The 24,888-nt window shown below is 54.5% G+C and overlaps 3 protein-coding genes, 1 long non-coding RNA gene and 2 other non-coding genes across 10 annotated transcripts; 3 read left to right on the top strand and 3 right to left on the bottom strand.

Annotated features, from left to right (window-relative positions):
- Nucleotides 1-123: 123 nt before the first annotated feature.
- On the bottom strand, nt 124-2,785 carry RPS2 (ribosomal protein S2). The gene is made up of 7 exons (XM_077316905.1): nt 2,576-2,785; nt 2,133-2,222; nt 1,891-1,998; nt 1,575-1,748; nt 1,321-1,480; nt 840-931; nt 124-249 (listed from the first exon to the last, which is right to left on the bottom strand). Exons 1-7 carry the CDS (start codon nt 2,780-2,782, stop codon nt 166-168), a joined length of 915 nt encoding a protein of 304 aa, XP_077173020.1. The 5' UTR covers nt 2,783-2,785; the 3' UTR covers nt 124-165.
- LOC143827575 (small nucleolar RNA SNORA64/SNORA10 family) lies at nt 1,008-1,147 on the bottom strand. Its single transcript, XR_013227356.1, has one exon. It is a non-coding gene; the product is annotated as a small nucleolar RNA SNORA64/SNORA10 family (small nucleolar RNA).
- An 825-nt stretch (nt 2,786-3,610) lies between the features above and the next one.
- TBL3 (transducin beta like 3) lies at nt 3,611-14,631 on the top strand. Its single transcript, XM_077316890.1, is given in 25 exon segments — nt 3,611-3,740; nt 4,121-4,363; nt 4,748-4,997; nt 5,667-5,718; nt 5,837-5,932; nt 6,207-6,254; nt 6,511-6,652; nt 6,909-6,993; nt 7,538-7,708; nt 7,821-7,896; nt 8,175-8,271; nt 8,698-8,903; nt 9,153-9,294; nt 9,473-9,531; nt 10,045-10,148; nt 10,658-10,799; nt 11,396-11,626; nt 11,901-11,971; nt 12,154-12,310; nt 12,661-12,719; nt 12,972-13,075; nt 13,702-13,713; nt 13,716-13,772; nt 13,998-14,156; nt 14,330-14,631. Coding segments are annotated over 23 exon segments (2,520 nt in total). The 5' UTR covers nt 3,611-3,740; nt 4,121-4,363; nt 4,748-4,863; the 3' UTR covers nt 14,446-14,631.
- On the top strand, nt 3,816-3,947 carry LOC143827577 (small nucleolar RNA ACA64). Its single transcript, XR_013227358.1, has one exon. It is a non-coding gene; the product is annotated as a small nucleolar RNA ACA64 (small nucleolar RNA).
- A 38-nt stretch (nt 14,632-14,669) lies between the features above and the next one.
- Nucleotides 14,670-24,280, bottom strand: NOXO1 (NADPH oxidase organizer 1). 4 transcript variants are annotated; one of them, XM_077316893.1, is made up of 9 exons: nt 24,068-24,206; nt 20,599-20,659; nt 18,664-18,744; nt 18,460-18,535; nt 17,224-17,398; nt 16,833-17,026; nt 16,584-16,688; nt 15,888-16,005; nt 14,670-15,531 (listed from the first exon to the last, which is right to left on the bottom strand). In XM_077316893.1, the coding sequence occupies exons 1-9, from the start codon at nt 24,091-24,093 to the stop codon at nt 14,877-14,879; spliced, it is 1,491 nt and encodes a 496-aa protein (XP_077173008.1). In that variant the 5' UTR covers nt 24,094-24,206; the 3' UTR covers nt 14,670-14,876. The 4 variants fall into 4 exon arrangements, with proteins under 4 accessions (XP_077173008.1, XP_077173007.1, XP_077173006.1 ...); XM_077316892.1 differs by lacking the exon at nt 20,599-20,659 and having other exon boundaries at nt 24,068-24,280; XM_077316891.1 differs by lacking the exon at nt 24,068-24,206 and having other exon boundaries at nt 14,671-15,531; nt 20,599-22,389.
- LOC143827390 (uncharacterized) lies at nt 18,754-24,326 on the top strand. Of its 2 annotated transcripts, none has more exons than XR_013227290.1 (3): nt 18,754-19,029; nt 19,760-20,095; nt 24,109-24,326. It is a non-coding gene; the product is annotated as an uncharacterized LOC143827390 (long non-coding RNA). The 2 variants fall into 2 exon arrangements; XR_013227291.1 differs by lacking the exon at nt 24,109-24,326 and adding an exon at nt 22,997-23,564.
- Nucleotides 24,327-24,888: the final 562 nt, after the last annotated feature.

The following is a 24,888-nucleotide window of genomic DNA, read 5'->3' as shown; positions in this document are numbered from 1 at the left end:
CCCACCACCTGGGTTGGTCTTCCTCAAAGGGATTTGCAGGTGCATCTGACCTGACCGTGTTGGTGCTACCTGTTCATTCCCCACCACTTCCCACCCAAGTACTGGACTGCTTTAAACGCCACACTTGGTCACTGATGAGCTTTTATTTCTCGTACAAAAAAGCCATTAGGTGGTTGCCACGGCAGCCGCCTGGGTCCTCTGCACGGAGACCCTGGTGGCGTGGGTCTTGGCCAGGTGGTCGGTGAACTCCTGCAGAAGAAGCAGAAACAATGGTTAGTGCTGTCCACTCGCCCTTGCCCAGCGCCTGGATGCTCCAGCCAAGCCGTTTGCCAGGGACGGGGGGGGGGGGGGGGTGAAGCACAAGGCAGATTCCCAGATCGCAACAAGGATGATGGAAAGGAGGCTTAACTCAAGGGTGGAGGGCTGTACTTGGGCTCCACAGGAGCCCTCCTCCCTTCCTTGCAAGGTGACAAATGTGCTGCTTTCCTCCCCAGTCTTGTAGCCAGTGAGCAGCTGACACATTCGCCCACCCTCCAGGGGGGAGCCAGAGATCTGGGATTAAAGCTGACCCTGAGAATATGGCTGCTTTTGGGACACTATGGCACTAGAACCAGCTGAGGCCCCTCCCCGAGCCTCACCCCTCCCTCAGGCTTCAACCCCCCAAATCTCCAGCTGTTTCCTAAACGGGAGCTGGCAACCCTATGCCATGAGCACCCCAGCGAAAGTGGGGCTCTGAACACAAGTTCTTCCTAGCTCAACCCCTGTCCTTCACCCCTTGGGAGAAGAACAGCCCCATATTAAAAATCCCCCCCTCCCCGGTATTTCTTCAGCTTCCTTACCTGGTAAGGAGACTTGGTGAACACGGTCTCCTTCCAAAGGTCAGGGGTCAGGTAACTGTAGGTCTTGGAGATGGCATCAAAGGTGGCCTTAGCTAGGGGGAGGCGAACAAAGACCATCAAGGCCACACCCACACCTGCACGTCCGGATCCCAGCGTGCACAAGGCCTGAATGTTGGCTCTCCAAGGGAACAGCGAGGCCACCAGGCAAGCCTCCCTGCCGTGCATTCACCGAGCCAGTCTGCTTTCCCTCTCGAAAAACGACGGTCGCCCCACTGAGGTCAGGAGCGACCGGGCAGAGCGGAGAGGGTGCCAGCCGAGTGCGGCCGTCAGGCAGGAGGGCAAGCTTTTGGCCAAGGCCTAGCCAACTGTTGGCACTTTGCCTATTTTTTGCCAGGCTGTATCATGCCACCCCTAGACTGATTGCCCGTCCCTTCCTCAACCCCCGCCCGTCTTGCTCGAGCTCCAAGGGCGGCCCACTCACCGAAGTTGCCCAGGGTGGCGGTGCAGCCCCTGGCGGAGGTGTAGCAGTCATCAATCCCCGCCATCATCAGCAGTTTCTTGGGCACGGGGGCAGACACGATCCCTGTTCCGCGGGGCGCAGGGATGAGGCGCACCAGGACAGACCCGCAGCGGCCCGTGACCTACACAGAACCGGGAGTCAGATGCCAGGCCACAAGCGACAGAGCCCCGTCGGCGCCTGCTTCACAGTTCCCCCCCCCCAAGCGGAGGCGTTACCTTGCAAGGCACGGTGTGGGGCTTGCCGATCTTGTTGCCCCAGTAGCCACGCCTCACCGGCACAATGGACAGCTTGGCCAAGATGATGGCCCCGCGGATGGCCGTGGCGACCTCCTTGGAGCACTTGACGCCGAGGCCAACGTGGCCGTTGTAGTCCCCGATGGCAACAAAGGCCTGGGAGGAAGGAAAGCGAGAAAGGCGTTCACAGCCCGTGCTCCCCCCCCCCTCTGGCCCGGCACAGGCAGCATATCCAAGCGGCAGTGGTCCAGCACCAAGCCCAGGGGCCCAGCCAGAAGGAAGGAGCGCAAACAGGTACCTTGAACCGGGTGCGCTGCCCGGCCCGCGTCTGCTTCTGCACAGGCATGATCTTCAGGACCTCATCCTTCAGCGAAGAGCCCAAGAAGAAATCGATGATTTCGGACTCCTGTAAAGGGCCAAGGTGACACGGTCAGGTCTGGAGCTCCAATCCCCACTGAGCTTTTAGCATCACTTTTGTCACAATACCGGGAAACAGCGTGAGAGACCCCCTTCCCCCCTGCCAGAGACCCTGCAGCATACCTTGATCGGAAGGGAAAAGAGGTAGATCTCTTCCAGAGACTTGATTTTCATGTCCTTGACCAGGCGGCCGAGCTTGGTGACCGGAACCCACTGCGGGAAAGAAGCCGACTCTCTTAAACCTGTCCTGAAATGGGACGGCGCTGCCTGCAGGCGGGCTAAAAGCGTGGCCAGAAGGGGCAGGGAGCAGTGGCGGTCAGGATGCCGTTTCCGATCCCTCCAACCAGGGAAAGCAACAGGTGTGGGCCGCCTATGGACACTCAGTCTTTTTTAAACCGCAGGAGGACATTCGAACACAGCACCCTGCTACCCAAAATAACCTCAAAGTCTGAAAGGGGCAAAGGGAAAGAGTTCGCAATGCCGGTGGGCTCGGCCTGTGAGACTCAAGGACCCCGGAAAGCTGGGACTCCCACCCGAGGGAGACAGCCCACGACCACCCAACTCACCTCTTTGTCTTCAGCCTTTCCACCGCGGGCCCCACGGCCCCGTCCACGGCCTCTGCCACGGCCCCGTCCACGGCCTCTGCCGCCGCTGCCAAAGCCTCCTCGGAAGCCCCCGCGGGCGGCAGCTCCTCCTCCTCCTCCTCCTCCACCACCGCCGCCGCCGCCACCGGCTCCACCTGCCCCCGCTGCTGCACCGGCGTCGTCCGCCATTTGCTGCACGCGGGCGAGAGAAGGGGAGCCATCTGCGAGAGCGCCTCAGGCCCCAAGAACAGCGGCCGCCCGTCCCAAGACTAAAAGAGGGGCCCAACACAGGAAGCTCAACGCAAGGGACAGCTTGGGGGGGGGGGAGTAGGTGGGCCTGAGATTGATTGACAGATTCTGCATCCCAACTGTGCCTCTTAAGGGAGGACAGCCATGCGTGCAAGGCACACACCTCCCCGCAACATTGTGCACACAGAAAGAAATGCAAATATAAACTAGCCCCTTCTCTTTCCAAGGCATACTGGGGGGCGGTGGGGGGGGGAGCCCAGCCTTGCAAACAATCCAGGAGAGACACACTCTGTTTACTCTTCAATCATTACGGTCAATGGGGGGGGGGGGGGAGAGGTTCGATCCAATCCCTGCCGGGCTCCTCCCTCCCAAAACCTCAAGATGCATCACCCCAAAACTGTAGGAGGCCCCCCAAAGCATGCCCCCTCCCCCCTACGGGTCGCAATGGAGCAGCCCGCGAGAGGCTCCCTCCGTGGCCGCCTCCGGCGCATCCAGGCACGGAAAATAGGCCGCCCGCCCGAAGGCCCAAGCCGGCCTCAACCCCGCGAGCCCGGCCTCCGCGCCGGAACCCCCCGCGACCCCGCCGATGGCGGCCGATGGCACCCGCACGAGCGCCGCACTTACGTGTTCGGTTGACTAGAAGGCCGCAAGCCTCCGGCGAGCGCTATTTATTCATCGCGGAAAATCTCGCGAGAACCGCCGCGCTCCCGCGGGAGGTTGAGGCGTGCGTATCGCGAGCGCTCTCGCGCGTCCCTCGGCCCGGACTGCGCAGGCGTAGAAAGGCTGCTTATACAACATGCTTGCGCCGGGTGCCCCGGAGCGAGCATGAATCAAGGCTAATGTTATAAATAGGGGCGTGGGAGGAACGCGCGGGTGATTGACTTCCGGTGCAAGCGTGGTAAGTGGAGGGCTGGTGGAAGGGAAAGGGCCGCGTGAACGGGGGTGGGGGGGGGTATCTGGGGAGTTTTTTGGCACTGTCTGAAAATCGCCTCTGGCCTCGTGTCGGTGGCTTTGGGCGAGATAACGGTGCCCACAGCAAAGGGAGCATTAAGCTAATTGCCCTTGAGACCAACCTCAGGGTAATAAAACCCATGCTTCTATACGACCCATAAGGGGAAGGAGTAACTCAGCCAGCAGTATGGTCTGCACTCACTCGCTAGAAAGGAGGATTGGACTGGGAGCCTCAAGTCCTGTCCTGGCGAGAAAGGCAGACTTTCAATTGCTTAAATAGATAAAATAGCCAGACTCTGGTGGCTGATGCTTCTGTTTCTCTTCCAGCATCATCACCCGAGAAGAATCTTGATGACTCCACTGACAGAAGAGGAAAAGTTGATGCATCTTGTACTGGCAAAGAGGAGTGATCTGAACAGGCAATATTCCAGAATCTAACCTCTGGCAGCTCTTGCACACAGTTGTATTTTATTTGTTTCTTCTCTACATCACCCATCTCCTCAGCTGGGACTCAAAGTGGCTTCCATAACTTTCCATTCCTGCCCTTTATCCTTACAGCAACCCTGTGAGGTACGTGAGGTTTTCATGGCAGAGTGGGCAATTGAGCCATGGTAACCGTGACATCACAGATCCAGCTAACATGATTTGCGGTTCCTAAAGTTTTTGAACAGAATGTAAATGAACCATAGCTTGGAGAGCTCAATGTAAATTACAAGTCTTCATAAGCCCTTACTTAAGTAGCTGGGGTATGTGGGTGTCAGCAGGTATGCTATTTTGCAAATAAAATCAGACTAATAACTTGACTCTGCTTCTTGAGTTTGTATGTACGTAACTGTGGTGGTCAAGGGTCGGATTATGACCTGACGGATGTGTGGGGGGTGCTGTTGGCTCCTATGGTCCAGGCGAGGTGAATAAATGGGTTTAATGTGGGTTTTATTACGCTGTCTCTTTAAGAGCCTGCAGCGGAAACCGGAAGTCCCGCCTCCCCGCACAAGCTACCCACTCTATGCTCGCCGTATACACTCCGCGGCGTAAGGACCCTGGCTCGGGCGTCTTTTTGATGCGCCGCGATGACGTCAGTCTTGCGCGCCGGGAGTAACGTTCCGCGACCGGAAGCATGCTTTTCGCCGCTCGGGAAGCTGTCGGGGCCGGCGAGAGGCGGTGTCATGGCGGCGCCGAGCCCCCCGGTGCACTTCAAAACCAAGTGAGGGGATAGGGGGCGCGGGCAAAGTGGGGGGGGAGGGAGGGTGGTTGCCATGGGGACCGCCTCTTGGATTAGTGGGGGGGGATGTCATGATCTGCTGCTGGCGGGTGGAGGAGAGGGCGCCTCCGAGCATGTGCAGAGGGTTCGAATGTCAGTCTTTCTAGTCCTGATCTCATGCTATAAATTTGACCCTAACCCCCCTCCGGAAGTTGCTTGCAAGGATAGGATAAGATTGGGGTCCCTGTGGGTGGGCAGGTAGTTGTGAATTTCCTGCATTCTGCAGGGGTCAGGCTAGATGACCCTGGGGGATCCCTTCCAACTGGATTAATTCCATGATTCTAAGATATATTGCTATATATTGTAGAATGGCAGCTTAATGCATCTCAGAATACTAGTTCGGGAACATGTCCCCCCCCCCCCCTTTATCTCTTGAATAAAGGGCTTCTTGATCGGAAGCTGTGAATCCTGGGTTTTGTTCTGTGCATCTCCCTTTAACTTATAAGATATGAGATGAAGCATCCAAGAGGGATGAGAAGGAGGTGATCTAGCGCTGCTGTTGTGTCAGGGGTTTCTGCTCTTGTCAAAGTCCTTTGGAAGTCCTTGAGGTAGCAGAGCCAGGCTGTATCTTTGTGCTCCTGCTGAGTCGATGTTTCTTTAATGTGCTTTCAGCTATGCCGTGTCCAGGAAAATAGAGCCTTTCTACAAAGGAGGGCGAGTTCAGGTAAGGCCAAAACTGAGTTCCTTTTATCCCCGTCTATTTAGTACCAGACAGAATAGAACTATAGTGGCCTGAAGCATACAAAGGTGGCAGATCTACTCTCATCTGTTTTTTTTTCTAGATCAGCCCAAATGGAGAATATATGTTTTGTTCTTGTGGGACCAAAGTTCACGTACTGTGCATTGCAACAGGAGCACTGCTTCACAGTATCGAACAGGTAATGCAGACTCCTTAATTTTCTGATAAAGGTCTTAGCCTTTGGGGGGGGGGAGTCTTATCTCTGAAACAGGAATTTCCTGTCTCTCTGCCTCTGTGAAGTTTCGTTCAACAAGACTTGGATCAGTGGCGGCAAAATTACCAGTCCAAGGAAATTCTTGGTGTTACTTCTGTGCTGCTCCTGTGGTCTAGGAAGCAAGTTGTGTTAAGGTGTTAACAAGCCATTCACCATTTTACAAGGCACAAGGAACTGAAGGGGCTCTCTTGTTTTCCAGGATGATCAAGAGGATATTACAACCTTTGTTCTCAGCGATGATGATGAGGTGGGTGAGCACAAAGTAGCAGAAGATAAAACTTGCTGTGGGGAGGATGGGAGAGGGGGCATCAGATCAGGTAAAGGCCAAGAGAATAATATCATGAGACCTATCTGTCACCTCTGCCAATATGGAGCCTAACTCCCCATGACTATCTCTTGCAGTCACCTGGGGGAAAAAATTAACGTGTAACTTGAACAATAGTGTCCTCAGCTCCACACTCTTTTTAACTTGGTGACCTTTCCTTCCCTTTTTCTTGGGTTAGATCCTGGTGACAGCGAGCCGGGCCCTGCTGCTGAAGCAGTGGGAATGGCGCGAGAACAAATGCACTCGCACGTGGAAGGCGGTCCACGTGGCTCCCGTGGCCAGCATGGCATTCGACTCGACGTCCACTTTGTTAGCCACAGGTGCAGTCCCCTTCCTTCTTCCTGGGCCTTTGGAGGAAATATCTGAACTGGCTCAGATCTGGGCACGCTTCAGTCGTTTGGGTCCTCTCTGCAGGGGGCCTCAGGAGTCTCAGGGGGTCTGGCAAACCAGACAGGCGCAAGCTTCTTTGAAAGCTCTCCTGAATGCTTAACAGCAGCTAGAGGGCTTGAAATTGCTGGAGCTTGGATAGTAATGCAAACTTCCTTGTTGCCTTCCTCTCCTCCTTTCTCCATCCAGGGGGCTGCGATAGCACCATTAAGGTCTGGGACGTTATCAAGCAGTACTGTACCCACAACCTGAAGGGCTCGTCGGGGGTCGTCCAGTAAGGAAAACATTCCTTTAAGTTTGCTTTGTGGAAGAAATTGAGTCTAGACTGCTTATCACAGAATGACCTTTTGCAGGGCTTCTTGCTCTCAGAAAGGGTTACGGAGTGATTTGGGGGGTGTCTCATGCTTTCTAAAGAAACTGAACAGTCTGGAGTACCCTCTGTGGGGTTGTTTCAAATAGATGGTTTCTGCTTCATTGTTCAGTCGTGGGCAGGAGACCAGAAAAGACAGATTTAAGCCCACGTCAAGTATAATAGTTCTGCGCTTGAGAAAGAGTCCAGGGAGCCCGCTTGGTGTCATGGTGCACTCCAGTCGGGAGAACTGGGCTTGATTCCCCACTCCTCCACATGCAGCTAGCAGGGTGACCTTGGGCTAGTCACAGAGCTCTCTCAGCCCCACCTTCCCTCAAAGGGTATCCGTCGTGGGAAGAAGAAGGGAAGGGTGTTTGTCAGCCCCTTGGCGGGGCCTCCTGGTAGTGGAAACCAGCTCTGCTTCCCTAAGACTCTCACGGTTCTCCGGTCTTCCGTTCCGTCCCCGCAGCCTCGTTAAGTTCCACCCTGACATCTCCCGGCTGCAGCTCTTCTCCTCCTCCGTGGACTACAAAATCCGCCTGTGGGACCTGAAGTCCAGCAAATGCATCGCCCTGCTTGAGAGCCACTATAGCGCCGTCACCTGCCTGGCCTTCTCTGCAGACAGAGAGACGCTCATCAGGTGAGACCCTTCCTGAGAGCCCCCCCCCCCCCGCATTCTCTTTCCTCCCAGTATAGATAGCCGCCGGTCCTGTTCTCCGGGAGGCTGACACCGATGTTGTGTTTGGTTGCAGCTCCGGCCGTGATAAAATCTGCACCGTGTGGGATCTGAATACGAGAGCAGTCAAGAGAACGATCCCCGTCTACGAGGTGAAGCGGCTTTGAGAGTCTTCCTCCTCATTGAGCGGGATTTGGGGGCACGGGGGCTTCCCCCGATCCTCGTGGACCTGCACTGGTCTGATCCAGCAAAGCTGTCCTGTTGTGCTGTGCCCTCCATCTCCTTTCGGCCGCTGTTTGTGAGACCGAGAAATTACACCTGCCGTATGTTTCTTCGGAAAGTCCCTCTATGTGGAAAATGGACAGTTTCTCAGATGCTGAAGATGACCATTTTGCCTTCTCCCAACTCCCTGTTCTCTCTTCCATCTCAGAGCGTTGAATCGGTCGTCTTGTTACCTGAAGGAGTAGATTTCTCGTCTTTGGGTGTGAAGAGTTCGGGTCTTCACTTCCTCACCGCAGGCAGCAAAGGTAAGGAGAGTACGTCAGAAGGTCCTCCTGTCCCATGTCAGGGACTGGAAACTCAGAGGGGGACAGGGAGGGGCAACCTCGTTCTGGGTCGTTCTTAGGATTCGTGATCCTTTTTGGGTCTGGTGCTCGTGGAGATGGCAAGAAATCAAAAACGATTGCCAAGAACGTAGATGGGTTATTAAGCATTTTCAATACGTCCGGCAGATCTTCCTGTAGGTTTAAACAGCAGGGCTTATATGGTGGCCATGAACTGGTGGGACAGGGGAAAACAAACGCAAAAAACGAGAAGAAATCAGGGTTTGAGCTAGTTTCCCTCTTAGCCTGCCATGTTGGTTTGAAAAACGGAGGAGCCCCATTCCCTGAAGGCCTGGGTGCTCCTCCCTGCCCTTTCTGGTAACCATACCTGGCAATCTGGGCTGCCTGTAGGCATCCTCCAGGTCTGGAAGGCCTCCACAGCCGCCTGCGTGTACAGCCAGCCACTGCCCCTCCATCGAGCCGCTTCCGAGGAGGAGGCTGGCGAACACAGCCTGGTCCACTGTGCGCTGGTGGCGGCAAAAGAGGAGATTGTCACGGTCAATGCAGAGCACAACATCGTCTTCTACGATGCGCGGACGCTGCAGCTCAGGAAGCAGGTACATGCTCTCTGCCTTTGCAGGAAGCAGCTACGCCATGAGGTGGGATGGTTCAAGTTGCAGCAGAGTCCGCGGTTGCCTCTAACGTCGATGGTCCCTTTGCAGGGGTGCAGTCTCTGTTCTCTTCCCTTCCCCTCCCCAAAGTTTATCTCTGCACAAGAGCAACTTGGGGGCATTTCTGTAGCCCTCCTTCCCGTGGCAGCTTTCCTCACCCAGCGGGCTCGGTTCGCCCCCTTCTTTCCCCCACAGTTTGCAGGTTACAACGGGGAAGTGTTGGATGTCCGCTTCCTGGGGCCAGGGGACTCCCATATTGTCGTGGCCACCAACAGCCCCCAGCTCAAAGTCTTCGAGTTGGCTACGTCCGACTGCCAGATCCTGTATGGCCACACAGGTAGGCGGCTGGCCAGGGGGAGTGGGCTGGGCGGGACTCAGCCTGTTTCTAAAGCTGGGTCCTCATGCAGGGAGGGTGTTAATTGAAAGTAGAGGGGAGGAGATGGCTATGTCTTTTGCTACCTCTGCGTGCAGAATCACAACACAGCGTAACGCTTGTGTTCCTCCTCTCCTTGCAGACACTGTTCTTGCCCTGGATGTCTTCCGGAAGGGGATGTCGTTTGTTAGCTGTTCTAAGGTAAATCCCTACTATCGAGGTCCCCTGCCTTTTGGGTCAGTGGGCACAGCTGCAGAATGGCCCTCTTGAGGGCCAGAGCCACCCGTGAACAGAGAAGGAAGCCCAGGTCTACAGAAGAAGAGGGGTCATTATTGAAAGACACTGCGAAAGCCCCCCGGGCTGTGGAGGGGAAGCTCCTCTTCAGGGTGAACCAGGCCTTCCCTGCTGCTTTTCTCTAATTGCCATGGGGCTTAATGGCCTGTTGTCCCCCCTCCCTGCTCTGCAATCAAGGCTGCCTGGTTGCCTTTCACACAGGTGCCCAGAGAACACCTGGGCCCCTTGGATGAATGGCAGCATTGTTAAGGGAGAAAGAGCAAAGGAGGCAGCTCGGAAGGGGGTGATTCAAAGGCTGTCCTCCATGGCCTGGCAATTCTGGCCCTGTGGCCATCTCTCCATCCTCTGGTCACCAACACCACAGTTTAATCGCAGCCACGCTTCGCTCTGGAAACCCCACAGGCCCTTTTCTGCTTCCAGGACAGAAGCTTCCGCGTGTGGAGGATGAAGAAAGCCGGCCGGGTGGTCTGCGTGGCAGAAGGACTGGGCCACGCAAGCGGAGTGGGGGCGGTCGCCTGCTCCAGGTAACCGCGGCCCTTCCCTCTCGCCCTGTGCTGCTCCCTCTCTGGGCCGCCTCCTGCCTTCGGCCCACTCTGCTGGTGCGGCAGCTCCCTTCACCCCCCCACAATGCATCTTGAACTGGTTCCAGATCAGAGATCATAATGGATGCGAGGGGAGGGGGGTGGGGGATTTAGGCATTCTTTGCATTTTCTGGGCGCCCTCTTTTGAAGTCCAAAATGGTGTCCTTTCTTATGAAGAGCCAAAGGAGCTCAGCCAGAAATCTCTCTGTGGTGACAGCATCAGTGGTCCCTCCTGATGCTTCCAAGTTCCTTAGAACTTGGCAGGAGGAGGAGGGAGAACATCTGCTCAGTGCTTTTGGGATCAAAGAAGATTCGTTCCCTGTACAGGTGGAAGCACGCTCTTTGTGCGATCCCCCCCCCCCACTCTCCACCCCTCCCTTTGGCTCCCTTCCCCCTGCGCTTTGTTCCGTCTCCCTCATCCTCCCCTCTCCTCCGCCCCCCCTTCTCTCCAGGATGAAAGAGAGCTTTGTGGTGACAGCCAGCCAGGACTGCACCATCAAAGTGTGGACTCTCCCCGAGCCCCTCTCCGCCAAGGCGAAAGCGGCTGGCCCTGTAGGCCTTCGGGCCCGTCTCACGGAGAAGGCGCATGACAAGGTACCGCAGAGACCGGGTTGGGTTAGTGATGCCCGCTTGTGTCCACCAGGGCTTGGGGGCTAACAGGTGTATCATTTCTGTGGCCTGGAGCTTTCAGACCTCTCTCCAAACCAGAATTTAGTTCCCAAGGGGCCAAGCTTCACCGAGTTAAACCAGAATTTGTCACCTGGGTGTGCAGCTCGGTTTGCAAACGCGGGTTAAAATCTACCGGGGTTAGCACCCTGACGTCAAAGCAGTGCTAACACGGCCAGAGTGGCTGTTCTCCTTGTAAGTAAGAGATAGACAGCACAGTGTCTGGCTCAAGATGGGCTTTTCCGTGCAGGTGTCCCTGTTGCAAGTTTGAGAAGGTTTTTCAGAGAAGGACTCTAAGCATTTTTTTCAAGCACTGTTATGATGTGGTGGTTCAAATCTTCGCACTCCATGAAACGCACAGAGAGCCCTTGAACCAGTTGTTCTTCCTGCCCGTCTCTCTCAGCTAAATTGTACCTCACAGGCGTGCGGGGAGAATAGCATGCAGGCCACCCTGAGCTCCTTGGTGGGAAAGCATGACGGAATGACGTCCTAAAATCAATAGCTCTCCCCCTGCTTTCTTTCAGGACGTGAACAGTGTGGCTATTTCCCCCAACGACAAGCTGGTTGCCACCGGGTCGCAGGACAAGACGGCCAAGCTGTGGGCCTCGCAGGACTGCTCGCTGATGGGGGTCTTTTCGGGACACAAGCGGGGGGTCTGGTGCGTGCAGTTCTCGCCCGTGGACCAGGTCTTGGCCACCTCCTCGGCAGACGGCTCCGTGAAGATCTGGGGGCTCCAGGACTTCAGCTGCTTGAAGGTGACCTGCGGCTCGGACTTAATCCCTCGGGGTTGGGAGCCAGCGTGGGACAGCAGTTCGAGTACTCAGCGGCAGAGAGCCGGATTCGGTTTCTCACTGCTTCCCAAAGGCCCAGGGCTGGTTGCTCACAATTTCCTAAAAGGAAACAAACTCTTTTTTCCTGCTGAGGTGTCTGGATCGGCACACGTATCCCTGCTACGCTGCAGAGGAGCCTTTGGGCCTGTTGCAACCTGATTTCCCAAAGTTCATGCTGCCCTCTCCTTCCCCTTCCCAGACTTTTGAAGGTCACGATGCCTCCGTCCTGAAGATTGTCTTTGTGAGCCGAGGGACACAAGTGCTCAGCAGGTACGCCCCTCCTTGGAATGACGCTGTGGACTTGCTGGTTTGAAATGTAATCTAAGATGTCCGCAGCCCTGTGATGAGAAGGAAATCTGCACACTTCCTCCCCGCCCCATCTCTCTCCTCCCTTATTGACAATCAGCGTGTGAGCGCTCGCGACCTTTGGCTCTTGCTCCCTTTCTCCCCAGCGGGTCCGACGGCCTCCTGAAACTCTGGACGATAAAAAGCAACGAGTGCGTGAAGACCTTGGATGGCCACGAGGACAAGGTCTGGGGGCTGCACGCCAACCGGCAGGACGACTCGGTGGTGACCGGTTCCAGCGACTCCTGCATCGTGCTGTGGAAGGTGGGAGGGGATCGGAGGGGTCTGGCCGAGCTCCCTTGTCAACACACTTGTTTGGGCAAACCATTAGGGCCGGTGGTCCACAGGGCTGGGTGTGGCTGTTGTGCGTTGGAGCCTGCGGATGGAATTTCTGTGCCACGTCAATATGCATGCCGTGATGTGATCCAGTCCTTTCTGACGGCTCCGGACTCTTAAAATCTAATGCCTCTGGTTATTCAATGGCTCTCTGTGTGTCACAGTGAGTGGGGAGGGGCCAGAGCCTCTGCTCGGCCTGCAGAAGGTCCCCGGTTCAATCCCCAGCATGGCCGGTTGAAAGGGCCAAGTGGTGAGGGAGAGGGCGTTGTGTGTTGCAGGACGTCACGGAGGCTGAACTTGAAGAGGAGCAGGCAAAACAGGAAGCGCAGATCCTGAAGTGAGTGACTCTGGGGGCGAGGGGGGGTGGAGGGAGACGCTAGGGAAGGCAGTGCATGGAGGGGTGGGCAATTTACCACACACACACACCCTGTGGCTCTTCCTGGCCTCCCTCTAGCAGACCCAGCGTTCCCCAGTTGAGATTGGGTCTGGGCAGTGTGTGTGGGGTGGGGGTGGGGGAGAGGGGATGCAGTGATGCTCAGCAGCTGCTTCCAGGCTCACCCCCTCCCCTGCCCTTCTGCTGTGCTTGCAGAGAGCAGGAGCTGTCTAACCTGCTGCACGAGAAGCAGTTCCTGAAAGCCCTGGGCTTGGCCATCTCCCTGGACCGGCCACACACTGTGCTGACCGTGATCAAAGGTAAGGGCTTGTCCGGGGCTGGGGGAGCTCCTGGGAAGCCCACCACCCCACTCCGCCTTCCGTGGGTCTCACAGATGGGTTTCTTTGCACACGGGTGAGAAAGTGGATCCCGCTCAGCTCTGCGGGGCTCTCCCCCCCCCCCCCCCGTACACCTGCCTTAGCCATTTTAGGAGGCTTACGCTGGATTTCGGGGGACAGATGTTTGATGTTTTGAAACCTCCTTTTAGTTAAAGCGAGTTGTTGTTTAAAGTTTCATTTGCACACATATCTTCCCAAATTCATGATTGGCCCCAAGCTCGAATAGGCCCCAGGAGATCTGAATTCCAGGCAATCAAAGAGGCGAATCCAGCCTTGTAGGTCACGGTGTCCCTTCTCTTCTGGGGGGGGGGGGGGCGTGCAAGCGGCTGAGGCCCTCCGCTCCTCTCTGACGGCCACGACTTTCATTGGTACGTTGTGGCAGGACCAGTCAGAAGTCCAGGGCTACCTGACAGACTGTCCCCCAAGCAGGGGCAAAGGTCTGAGCCAGGGCTGACTTTTTAGGGACTGCCTGTTTTATTTTGTACTTCCCCAAGGGGGGGGGGGGGCAGAGGGCTAAACTGGGCTGGCCGTTGTTGATTTCCTTGCAGCCATTCTCAAGGAGACCGGCGGAAGGAGGACTTGGAGACGAAGCTGCTGAAGCTGCGGAAAGACCAGAAGGGTTGGTTGGCTCAGGGGCAGAGCCTCTGCTTGGCCTGCGGAAGGTTCCGGGTTCAACCCCTGCCCCATTCCGAAGGACCAGGTGGCCGGGATCCGGCCGTCCCACTGCAGGCCGACTTGGCTGCCCCATTCAGGGGGGAGGTTTCATTTCTGCCGTGCACCTGGACTCCTTTCCTGATTCAGCCATTTTGTCATCCCCCCCCCCCCCCAACCCTGCTTCCTCCAGAGGCCGTGCTGAGATACGCCGTCGCTTGGAACACGAATTCCCGGAACTGCCACGAGGCGCAGGCCGTGGTCCAGACCCTGCTCAAGCACGAGTCGCCCGAGTCCCTCCTGCAACTCGAGGGGGTCAAAGCCGCCGTGGAGTCCCTTCTGCCCTACACAGGTGAGCGGGCGAGGCCTCCCCTGCAGCAGGAAAGGGAGCCTAGCCAGGCCGGCGGGGGCCTCTGGGACCTGTTAAGGGCGGGTGGGAGACCCCCTTCCTGAGGGTCCGGCCCTGCAGGAGACCTCCCTGCCCCCCGTCCGCTCTGACCTCCTCCGTCCTTCTTGTTGCCCCAGAGCGCCACTTCCAGCGGCTGGGCCGGCTGCTGCAGGCTGCCTCCTTCCTCGAGTTCATGTGGCAGAGCATGAGGCTGGCCGAGGCCTCCCGTGCGGACGAGGACATGGGCCCGTGACCAGGGTGCAGGAGCCAGCCGCGGACAGGAACAGGCCATCGACTCCCTCGCCCCCCCTCCGCCCCACGCTAGCTGCCCCCCCCCCGACTAGCATTCTCGCCCGCCTCTCCCAATATTTTTTATAAATAAATGTATGCATTTTTCTAGTTTTAAAACTGTGATAAAGGAGCCTGCCCTTGCCTCTCACGGAGGATCATGTTTCTTTATTAAAACACGCTCTGTCTTTGCCTCGTGGCTCGAGGCAGCTTACAAATAAGAGTTCCAGGTTGAAATGGCAGACCCCAAAAGCATCCAGACCAAATACCTGGCTGAACGTACCTCACTCAAAACTGTTTTTAAAAGAGGGCCAGCGCAGAGTTTTCCCCAAACAGTTAAAATACGTACAAAACGTCAGCGGGAGGGAAGGAAGGCTGGGGGGTCCCGAGCGTAAGTCATTGGGGGCTCTGCGCACAGGCGGGCAGAGTGGGGCGGGGCCGCGTCCCCTGCACGGCCCTTCTGGTGATGGTGCTGCATTTCTGGAGGATTTCGTGGGACGAGGGCCGTGGGGGCACCACGGGGCCCCCAGGATGGCCCTCGGAATCGGGGGAGGAGCAGGGGGAACGATCCGCACAGGCGGACGTCTCCTCGGCAAATCCCGAGTCGCTCTGCTTCTTGCTGTCGAGAGGCCAGGAGGAGCTGGATTGGGCCCCTGAGGCGGGCTGGGGGGTCTTCCCCAAGCTCTGCGCTTCTGCTCCCCCCGGGGCCCAGCACAATCCCTGCTCGCTGCCGCTTCCCGAACTGTCCGACAAGCTGTCCTGGTCCGAGGCCACGGCAGAGGCGGCTGCGGCCACGGCCCCCCCGAAGGACCGAGACCTGATGCGACTGAGGGGGCTGTCTTCCTCTCCCTCGGTGTCGCGAGGCGGGGCTGTGTCCGAGGGGATGCCTTGCTGCCGGCGTGGGGCGTGCCTTCCGAAGAAGGGGGAGACATCAGTGAGGTTTGGGGTGGAGGCGCCGAGCCCGCCGTGGGCCAGAGCCAGGAACTTGCAGTGGGGGTTCTTGTACGGCCGGAGGGACACGGACGGGATGTAGCCGGCGTGGCCGTTGTACCTGGAAGGCAAAGGTTGCAGGAGTGAATGAACAAAGGACTGCCGAAAGGCCAAGGAAGATCCGAGATCGGGGGGGGGGGGGCAGCTGGTGGGTCTGTGCCAGGCCACAGGCTGAACTGCCTCCGCTGGAGTTTCATCTGGCCTTAAATCCTCTCTGCTTCATTCAAGCAACAGCTCAGGACTCTGCAATTTGTGTATCTCGGGGCGGGGGGGGGGGGGAGTAGTTGTAGTCCACGGGCCTCTGCAGAGCCACAGGTAGGCCAGCCCTGAGAGTCAGCTCCTGCAGCTGGTGTGCCAGGAAACACCCGGTGGGCCGGACCTTTAGATCCCCCCCCTCCCCTCCCCTCCCCACCGTACCGAACGAGCCACCAGCCGATGTCTGATTTCTTCAGCACTTGCACGACGACTCCGACGCTGACCGACAGTTCGTCCTGGTGCCTGGCCTTGTAGGACCGCGTGATGTAATACAGCAGCTCTGAAAGGAACAGAGGAAGTACTGTCGCTGCCGCCTGGCTCAGAGCTCACGCTTCCAACCAGTGCGCTGCGTGAGCAAGGAATCATTCCAGGGGAAGCTGCAATATTGCAGAATCCCAATAGCCCGCTGCCATCAACTGAGTTCAAGGGGGTCGCAGGTCACAGTGGATGAGGGTCCTGCGTAGTGCGGGGGTTGGACTAGATGACCCAGGCGGTCCCTTCCAACTGTATGATTCTACGAGTGTTACTAGCCCTGAGATGACTGGAAACTGAAATATAAATAAGTTATAAAAGTCTTCTAGCCCTTCTCCCGAAAAACAACTTTAGGAGGGGGTTAAATATGCCAAAACAGAGGGGGGAAACTTCAACCTTAAGAGTCAACAAAGTTGGATGAGAGGAAAAAATATTAATGCGAAATTATATATGCATTGAGTACCCATATATATATTTTAGAAAGACTGGCGCAAGGCACCCTTGGAGTGGAGAATACTTGAACCAAGAAATCCTGACTGTATAACGTGACACATTTAAAACCTCGCCGTTCAAAAGATCTGGGTGGAGAACCCTGAACTCTCCCACCTTCCTCGTCAGTCTCTCGGATGGCAGACGCCTCCTCCGTCTCCTCCAGATACGAGGCTGGGAACCAGGCGATCTGCTTCTGGTCATTCTCCACCAGCCACCAGCCTGCGAAGAAATGGCTTAAGGTCACCAAGCAGTTCTCTTTTCTCTCTCCCCCCCGTTGCCGCCAGGGCTGGGCTTGGCCTTGGGCATATGCCGATCGGTCCGTTCCTTGCTCTCCCCACGTGGGCTGGCCCCCGAGATCCGTACCTGTGCTGTCCTTCACGAGGACTTCGAGGGTTTCCCCCCTGGTGGCGCGGAAAGGCCTGTTCTTCGTGTCTTCGGTTGCGAAGGCTTCGAGGCAGCGGTAGCTTTGGGAGACGATCGGCTGCGTGATGGTGGGGACCGAGGGCTCGGGCCTCTCCCCTTTCTTCTCTCCCATTTCAGAAGGCAAGATGATGATGCTGGGGGGGGGGGGCAGGGATGGGACAGGCATGACTTTGCAGTGGGGCTTGGGCTTACGAAATGGCCCCTTCTCCTCCTCCTTGGCAGACTGTGCCAGGAGAAAAGGATGCGACCGTTTTAACAACATTTGACAGGGGTCCCGATTGCTCTTGAGAGGCATAATTTGTTTCCTCACCGCCCAGGTAGAGGCAAGTACCTGTTTTCTGGGAAGGACGGATCCAAGTCTTGGCGCTGGGCTTCAAAGAAGCGGGTCACGTCTTCCCCCCGGGAGACCTTGGCTTTGGCTTGCAGGAGCTCCGTGCTGTAAGCCTCAAACTGCTTCAGCCTCTCCAGGCTCCGGCTCCGATCTGTCCTGAGCCTCAAATGTGCGGCTTCAAAGGGAAAACGGGAGGTAGAAAGATCAAGGGGTCGGCACGTCTTGACCTCCTAAAGCTCCCCCCCCCCCAAAAAAGCCTCCAGATATTTTTAGGGTGGCCAGATCCCCTGTTGGCCACTGGCAGGATATGGGGGTAGGGTTCCCCTATCCAGGCTCGGAAGCTCCTGGAATCCATTGGGGTATAATGTCGTAGAATTCTCCTTCCAAAGAACCCCTTCGCTCTGGGAAAACTGAACACGGCCGCCTGGAGAGGCTTAATTCTGGGAGATCCGCCTGTCCCTCCTGGAGGCTCCGTACCGGGAGCTGCCCTCTCAGAGCCCGTTGCCTCCCAAATAGGTCTACTCCCAAATCTCCTTTGTTTAGTTGACATTAGGACTCTTATCTGATGATGACACAGCAGCCGATACTCCTTGGCAACTTTCCACTAGGCGGGGAAAGATAAACTTGCAAGGAGTGGATCTCGCAGACCTGTTTCCTGCAGCGAGTAGATCTGCTTGAGAGTCCTGGTGTTTGTAGTGTGTTATCTTTGTGACTCAGGGTGTTTATAAATATATGCTGTGGAGCAGAGCCTCCCCTCCTTGCTACCTTGCCCCAGTAATTTGCATTTTTCAGCGGGGAGGCTGGCTTCCCCGCTGTAAATATATGGCACAAAATCAAAGCTTAAATCGTTGCTCCGTGTCCTGATTGCTTTGACTTCTCCCTGCCCTCGCCAGCTTCCTCTCCCTTCGGTGGCAGCTGGAGAGCTCCTGGAATTACAGCCGGCTGCCAAGTAGCTGAAATCGGCTCCACTGGAAAAAGCCGCAGCTTTGGGAGGTGGAATCTGCTGGGTTTATGTCCCGCTCCTCCCAGGCTCCGCCTGCAGGAATTTCCCAAGGGTGGAAATTTCCCAACCCTCACTCATTGTTTCCCCGTATTGCACGATGCTTTGGTTCTGGGGGGTCCGTGACCCTTCAGAGCGTCCTTTCCGTCATTAGGAACCGTGAGGGTAGCCCTCATCCCATTTCACCCTCCCCCAGTTCGACACTCAAAGGCCAGCCGTCTCCTGTCCCCTCTTACCTGGAAATTTGGGGATGGAGCGGTCTGTTTTCTTCAGCAAGCCGCTTTCAATAGGGAATTTTCTCATCAGGTGTTTCTAAGCCGGGCGCAAAACGAGGAAGGGCAGGATTAGTGCAGTCCCGCAGGTAGAGAGGGGGGAGATCATGGGGACGGAAAGAGGCCCGACAACCGAAGGGACTCCTGTGCATTCGGAAACAAACTTACATGGAGTTTCTTAAACTCTTCCAGCGTCCGGTAGACGAGAATGTCGGTGCCATCTGACCAGGACACGGAAAACATATAGACCTGGGGAAGTTGAACAGAGAACAAAGCCAGTTTGTGAAAGCAGAAGGTCTCGTCCACAGAGAATCTGGTGGGGCTGCAGGCCTGAAGGGCTTCCTGCCCTTTGACTGCTGGGGAGCAAGCCCCAGTGGCTTAAAAGAAGAGCCCAAACACATCTAATAAGCAGTGTGCAGAATAACAAATACTCTATTGTATTTTAGGCGTAAAAAAAGATGAGAAGGCTCCCAGAGCAAGGCGGCTGTGGATGAATCAAGATGGGAGTGTATTCCCGGTCGCAGTGTCACTCTGGTTCGTTTTCATTTTTGTTACTGTTCTAATGTTTGTCCATCTTGGTAATATTTCCAATTGCCGGGGCCGTAGCGATGTAATTGAGAGCACCCAAAACGCCCCTGCCGCAGCAGCATCCGTGAACAGAGCAAGCTAAAAAGCGCAGGCGAAATACCTTCCGTTTCCCATGCTTCAGCAAGCCAAGGGCTTTCACTGCCACGGGGAACCTGTCGCTGCTCATGTCTTCCCTCGCAGGTGCCTTTCCGAGGTCTGTGTGAAGCACCTGCCTCCTGGAGGCTAAGAGTTTAAGAGCTCAGAGGGAGGAGTCTGGTTTTCCCAAAGCATCACATCCTTCGCCCTTTGTTTCCTCTTCCACTTTGCCCCAGGGCAAGAGCCAGGAATTCCACCTTCTATTTCCTGCTCTGCTCAGCCGTGGGGCAGGGGGCGGGGGGGGGGGTGAGGAAGATTTCAGGACTTGGGGATGTATTGGCACACCCCCGGATTGGTTTCCTGTCCCCCAGTTCCTCTCATCAGGAAACCACATCATGTTCTAAGCAGAATGCCGCAGAGATAAGCAGAAATCCCGCAAAAGTAGACGAAATAGGACTTTGCCTCAAAGAAGGCTTCTAGAAAAGAACAGCGGGGAGAAGACACAAAATATCATTGACATAAACATGAACATCCCATACTGTAGAAGCGTTAATGAGAGAAATTGTTTTTCCATATTCTTTCCGCCTTTTCCCCTAAACAGGGATCTTACTGTCGAGGCTGAAATGGAATCTCAGAAAATGGGATGCCGCAGATCCAGTGCGCAAACAGGGGCAGCTCCCCCAAGACTTAACCGTCTTCTGCTGTCACAAGAGAGAGGAGGGAGAGCTCAGCCGTTTTGGGAGACCAGAGAACGGTGGCTTTTGCCAGCCAGAACCCATTTCGGCCCATGGATTTTGGGGCTCTGGCTCATCATCCTCCAACAGCACAGCCAGAATTCAGTCCTTGGCGTCGCCGTTCGAATACTGCGAGGAATTCTCCGCTGGGGGTGTTGCTGTGAGGTCTCCCGACTGACACCAGGAATGAGGCAGAGGAGAGAGTAAGTGTTTGCAGAAGCATATGCAAATAGATGTTACTTTGGAAGCAGCCAGAAGGAAGAAATGCATGGCAGGTTCCTTCCACTTCAGATAACTTGGGCAATGCCTGAAAAACCATTGATTTATTGACAGAGCACAAGGAAGTGACAGAGACCATAAAACAAACTTTTAAAGAGTGTTTCTAGGCCAAGAGTGAGTCAAAGGTAGGGTGGATCTGTCTCACGCAAAATACCATCTCCAGATGGTGGAGATTGGTTCTCCTGTGTAGTTCACAGTCTAAACATTTTGAGATGGAGGGTGGGCGAAAAGGGATCAATCAAACCAGAGTTTGGCTCAGGACTCAACTTGGATCGAGGTGAGAGTGACAAAGAGGTGTGCTTAATCTGAAAAGTTCTCAGGTTCAGTTCCTGGCATCTCCCGTTGAAGGGTTGGTTTTGGGAAAGACACTTTTCCTCTCAACTGAACTGAGTAATCTGCCAATAGCAAACAGAAAGAAGATACCTACACTGGGTGGCAGCAGAAAGAATGCTTTGTGATAATATTCCATGAACAAGGCGGGAACAGTCCTGAAACAAAGCAAAAGTTGTTTTTGTGACCAGAAATAAGACACAAAGGGGTGAGGGAAGGGGGTCAGGAATTTGTTTAACGTCAAGGAATGTGGCCTTAAGCAATTTAAAAAGGACGTAAGCTGCTCTAGGAAAACAAATTGAAGCAAAGTAGAGGAAATGGTTGTTTTTAACATGGTCCTGGTTTGGGGTATGTGTCCTGTTTACAGTCAAAATATATATTGCTTTACTGCATGAAATTTCTATATCCCTGAGGGGAGCGTTAAGAAAAAGGCAGGAAAGAGTCCAAAGCAGATGACCAAGATGCACCCTCACAACATTATGGAAGAAATTTATTTATTACATTGATATACCGCCCTCCCCGAAGGCTCAGAGCGGTTTAGTGTGTTCAGAATGGGGGAGACCGTTTACCTGGGTGGTTCAGGTTATCCTAAGCAGAGTAGGGCCTGGCTGTTATCCTCTTGCCTTGAAAATCCTACAAGATTGTTGGAAGTCGTCCAAAACTTAACAGCAAAACCCCCAGAACTTGTTGGCCCTTCCTGGATGGGCCAAGTTCAAATGCCCTGAGCCCCCACTGATGCAGAGCAAAGAGGACAGAACATTGACAAAAAAGATACTTGCTCATGGATGTTCTTGGTCTCATTAACTTCTGTGTCAACACAAATCTATTGTTTTCCTGGTGTAATCATTCTTTTTCATATTTCCTTGGGAAAACACCTGTACGGCTCTGAAAACATGTGACAGCACCGTATCAAACTGACTACCCTCACCGAACACTCATGACGGAATTGAACCAAGCTTAACCCTAACAAAATAGCTTTCGTTGTACAGAATAGGTCTGATTTCTAAGAATCCCGGATTTTTATTTCTCTGGGCTGGCCACCTGCAGAATTCTGACAGGAGTGTGATATTTCAGAAGCTCAAAGCCAATATGTGCTGATGAAACCCACACAGTGTTGGATAGTTGTAAAGAGGACAAGGAGTTTGTGGACTGCATTTTCGCTTCAGCCTGTGCCTGCGTGAACCTTTTTATATCGTGTGAAAGAGCAAAAAGCATCTCAAAGTACTTTTTTGTTCTTGCTAACTCTTAGCAAAGAAGTGAGCTTTCTGTTCTGACTCTGTCAATCCAGCCATGTTCATCCATGCGACAGTAACACCAAGGGCTTGACCACTGTAAAGCTCTTTACATGGGCTGCCCTTGGAGATATCCTGAAAGCTTCAAAAATATCACACGCCATTGCTGTAGCCATGCATCACACCTGTCTTTAAGATCCTGGTATGGCTGCCCATTTGTTCCGAGTTCAGTTCAAGGCCCTAACTGACCCAGCCCTTCCCAGCCCGCGTCCCATGTCCTTGAAGTACTTTCCCCGTGCCTTTCCATCTCCGCAGGCAGCCTGACTCACTCATCTGGGGCTTCCGAAGAAAGATCTTCCAGTGAGTCAGAAGGAAGGGCTTGAAGCCAAGCGTAAGTCCTGCCCTCTTTCACTTTAGAAATTAAACACCAATTGGTGGGATTGTTCCAAATACCTTGAAGATAAGAGGCACAAAGCAAAGTTGACTTAGGAGAGCAGAATCCACCTTTGGCTGGCAGGACTGGGCCGAAGGTTCACTGGGTCTGTTGATTCTCAATCTCAGAATCACACAGAGCTGGAAGGGGACATCCAGTCCAGCCCCGCACCTTCACGGGGGCTTAAAAATCACACCCTGCCAGCAGGGGCTCATCCAATCTCCTCCCAAAATCATCCAAAACAGGAGACTCCACCAGTCCCTGAGGCAGCACATTCCATGTACAAAGATGCTTTATAATATTTAAATAGAAGCTCCTTTCCTGTAATTTGAACCCGTGACTCCAATCCTTGTCTCTAAAGCTGCAGGGATAAGTTGGCCCCTCTTCAACATGCCTGTCTTCGTCGTTGTTAAACACAGCTGTCCCAGCACCTCTTCTTCTCCAAGCTACACGTACCCAACTCTCTAAGCCCCTCCGCATAAGGCACGGATTCCAACCCTCAACTCTCTGATCCAGCAAGACTTTTCTTGTGTCCCCAAGTAGGGCTTCGTTTACGGCTTTGCCATGGGTGATGCAGCAATGTTCTTTGCGCTAGATCAGTGCGCCTGAGTGAATCCTGCCTCTTCAGTAAATATTGACCGATGTTAAAAACCAACAAATTCTAAAGTCAGACGCTTGAAAACTTTCCCCTCGAGGTAGCTTTCCCATCATTTGGTAACTACAGGACGAGTTCAACAGGTTTCGGGTGGGTTTTAACAGTCCTTCTGGTTCAATGACCATAAAATAGCAACTATCCTGGATTACGTATGATTGTGCTTCCCCCTGGCCAGCAGCAAGTGCGGCAAAGAACATGGCTGTCGTTAGACCTCGCCTCTTCTGTCTCAAGTCCCCCAAGAGATACAGGAGCAGGAAGAACATCAGAACACAAGAGAAGCCATGCTGGGTCAGCCCAGTGGCCATCCAGGCCAACAATTTGTGGTACACAGCGACCCAAACCCAGGGGCCATCTGGAGATCCTCCGGCTGGGCCAGAATCTCAGAAGCCCTCCCACCAAGAAGGCAGAGCATCGCTGGCCCAGGCAGAGCTCTCTCTCTATATCTTGTGGCTAATAGCTACTGGCCACTGATGCTCCAGATATTGATCCGATTCCCTCTTAAGCGGCTGTGTTTGAATGAAAGCTCGGTCGGGCGCGCTTTCTCAGCCTGACCTCCTGGGCAGGGTTTCTCCCCCCACCATGAAATGGAGGAGAGGGGGGCCGCTTTAGGGAGAAGGGTGGGATGTAAATGAAGTGCATAAATAGAAAAACAATAAATACACCTTGCTTTGTTTGTACCGCTTCCTGTGCATGCTGTCGTTTTATAACTCTGATGGGAGCCAAAGGATAACGACAGGAAAAGCACATTGGCGTTTTGGGCGAGGGTGGAGATGTGGGTCACACAGCCAAGGTGAACTGGTGCCCCACTGATTCTTCAGAACAGAGGCGAGTAACCGGCCCCTTTTCTTTGGGCTTCCCACCTGTCAGCCTTGAATTCAAAGCACAGCTGCTCATGAGCCATAATTTTGGGCAGTCGGTGACTCATCTGGAGGGCCACCGTGGTGTCGTGGTTAAGAGCAGCAGCCAGTAATCTGGAGAACTGGGTTTGATTCCCTGCTCCTCCTCCACATGCATCCATCTGGGTGACCTCAGGCTCTAGTCACAGTCCTGTTCTCGCAGAGCAGTTCTCTCATATCTCTCTCAGACTCCTCCTGGCCTCCCACCTCACAGGGCATGTTGTGGGGAGAGAAAGGGAAAGGTGTTGGTCAGCTGCTTCAGGATTCCTTCAGGTAGTACAAAGTAGGTTGTAAAAACAGCTAGAGAGAAGCAATAACAGCAGACTTGTTTGCTCAAACCTGTTCCTTACCTGACCCTGTCTTCCTCTTGCTCCATCCCTGAAATCTGCAGGAATTTCCCGACTCAGAGCTGATGGCCCTTTCCCACCGACCAGGGTCGCTTCCGTAAATGGGGCAGAGAAGGAAAATGACCGGAGAGGTCTAGACAAGAGGCTACAGGGAAGTAGACAGCGGTGAAGAGCCGGGCTGAGCACACCCATCACTTTTCCCCTAAATGAGAGCATGTCAGGCCTTTGTTGACTGGGATGAGGTTCAGGGGAAACACGCGAGATCCGCTCCAGAGCAAATAGTGAATTGAATCCCAAAGAGTCCTCGTTAAAATATCTTCACAGTGCCAGAGTGACGGCACATTTGTCTTTCACTCCGAGCATCCTCATGGGAACGGACTATCCTTACTGTAATTCAGGCCTCTTTTGTCTTGTAAAATCTGAATTGTCACTAGTCTGAAGAAATGGTTGGTAGCCTTTGCAGTTTCATTCCTGGAATGATCTAATCACAGCGGAGTTTCTTAGCTTGCGTCCTAGGAGGAGGAGGAGGGTACATCGAAAATGAGGGTCTCATGGGTTCTAGATCAAATCAAGCCTCAACTCTCCACAGAGTCTGTGCTTAACAGATTTTAGGACCAAACAGGAATAACAAGCTCAGTTTATAGTTTTGGATTTAATTCAGGGGGGAAACATAGCAAAAGAAATAGATCAGCATTACAGTGTCAGGCAAATGTACTCTTCTTAATTGGGGAATGCGGAGAGTAATTAACTGAGGACCTTCCGCTAATTTGTACGGTCGCGGTAGGTCCAAAGCACCCTGGCAGCCTTTCAGATACACAAGTGGC

Source organism: Paroedura picta, chromosome 17 (genome assembly GCF_049243985.1).
Source record: "Paroedura picta isolate Pp20150507F chromosome 17, Ppicta_v3.0, whole genome shotgun sequence".
NCBI lineage: Eukaryota > Metazoa > Chordata > Lepidosauria > Squamata > Gekkonidae > Paroedura > Paroedura picta.
Note: the sequence above shows the minus strand (reverse complement) of the source record. Positions and strands in the feature narration are given on the sequence as shown.

Coding starts and splice junctions, on each gene's coding strand:
- RPS2 (XM_077316905.1), bottom strand. CDS start 2,782: ATGGCGGACGACGCCGGTGCAGCAGCGGGGGCAGGTGGAGCCGGTGGC. Junction 1,481..1,574: donor CCCACACCGTGCCTTGCAAG/GTAACGCCTCCG, acceptor GGTTCTGTGTAG/GTCACGGGCCGCTGCGGGTC. Junction 932..1,320: donor CGCCACCCTGGGCAACTTCG/GTGAGTGGGCCG, acceptor GCCTCCCCCTAG/CTAAGGCCACCTTTGATGCC.
- NOXO1 (XM_077316891.1), bottom strand. CDS start 20,835: ATGTTAAAAACAACCATTTCCTCTACTTTGCTTCAATTTGTTTTCCTA. Junction 16,689..16,832: donor CCTCGTGAAGGACAGCACAG/GTACGGATCTCG, acceptor ATTTCTTCGCAG/GCTGGTGGCTGGTGGAGAAT. Junction 16,006..16,583: donor CCGAGAGACTGACGAGGAAG/GTGGGAGAGTTC, acceptor TGTTCCTTTCAG/AGCTGCTGTATTACATCACG.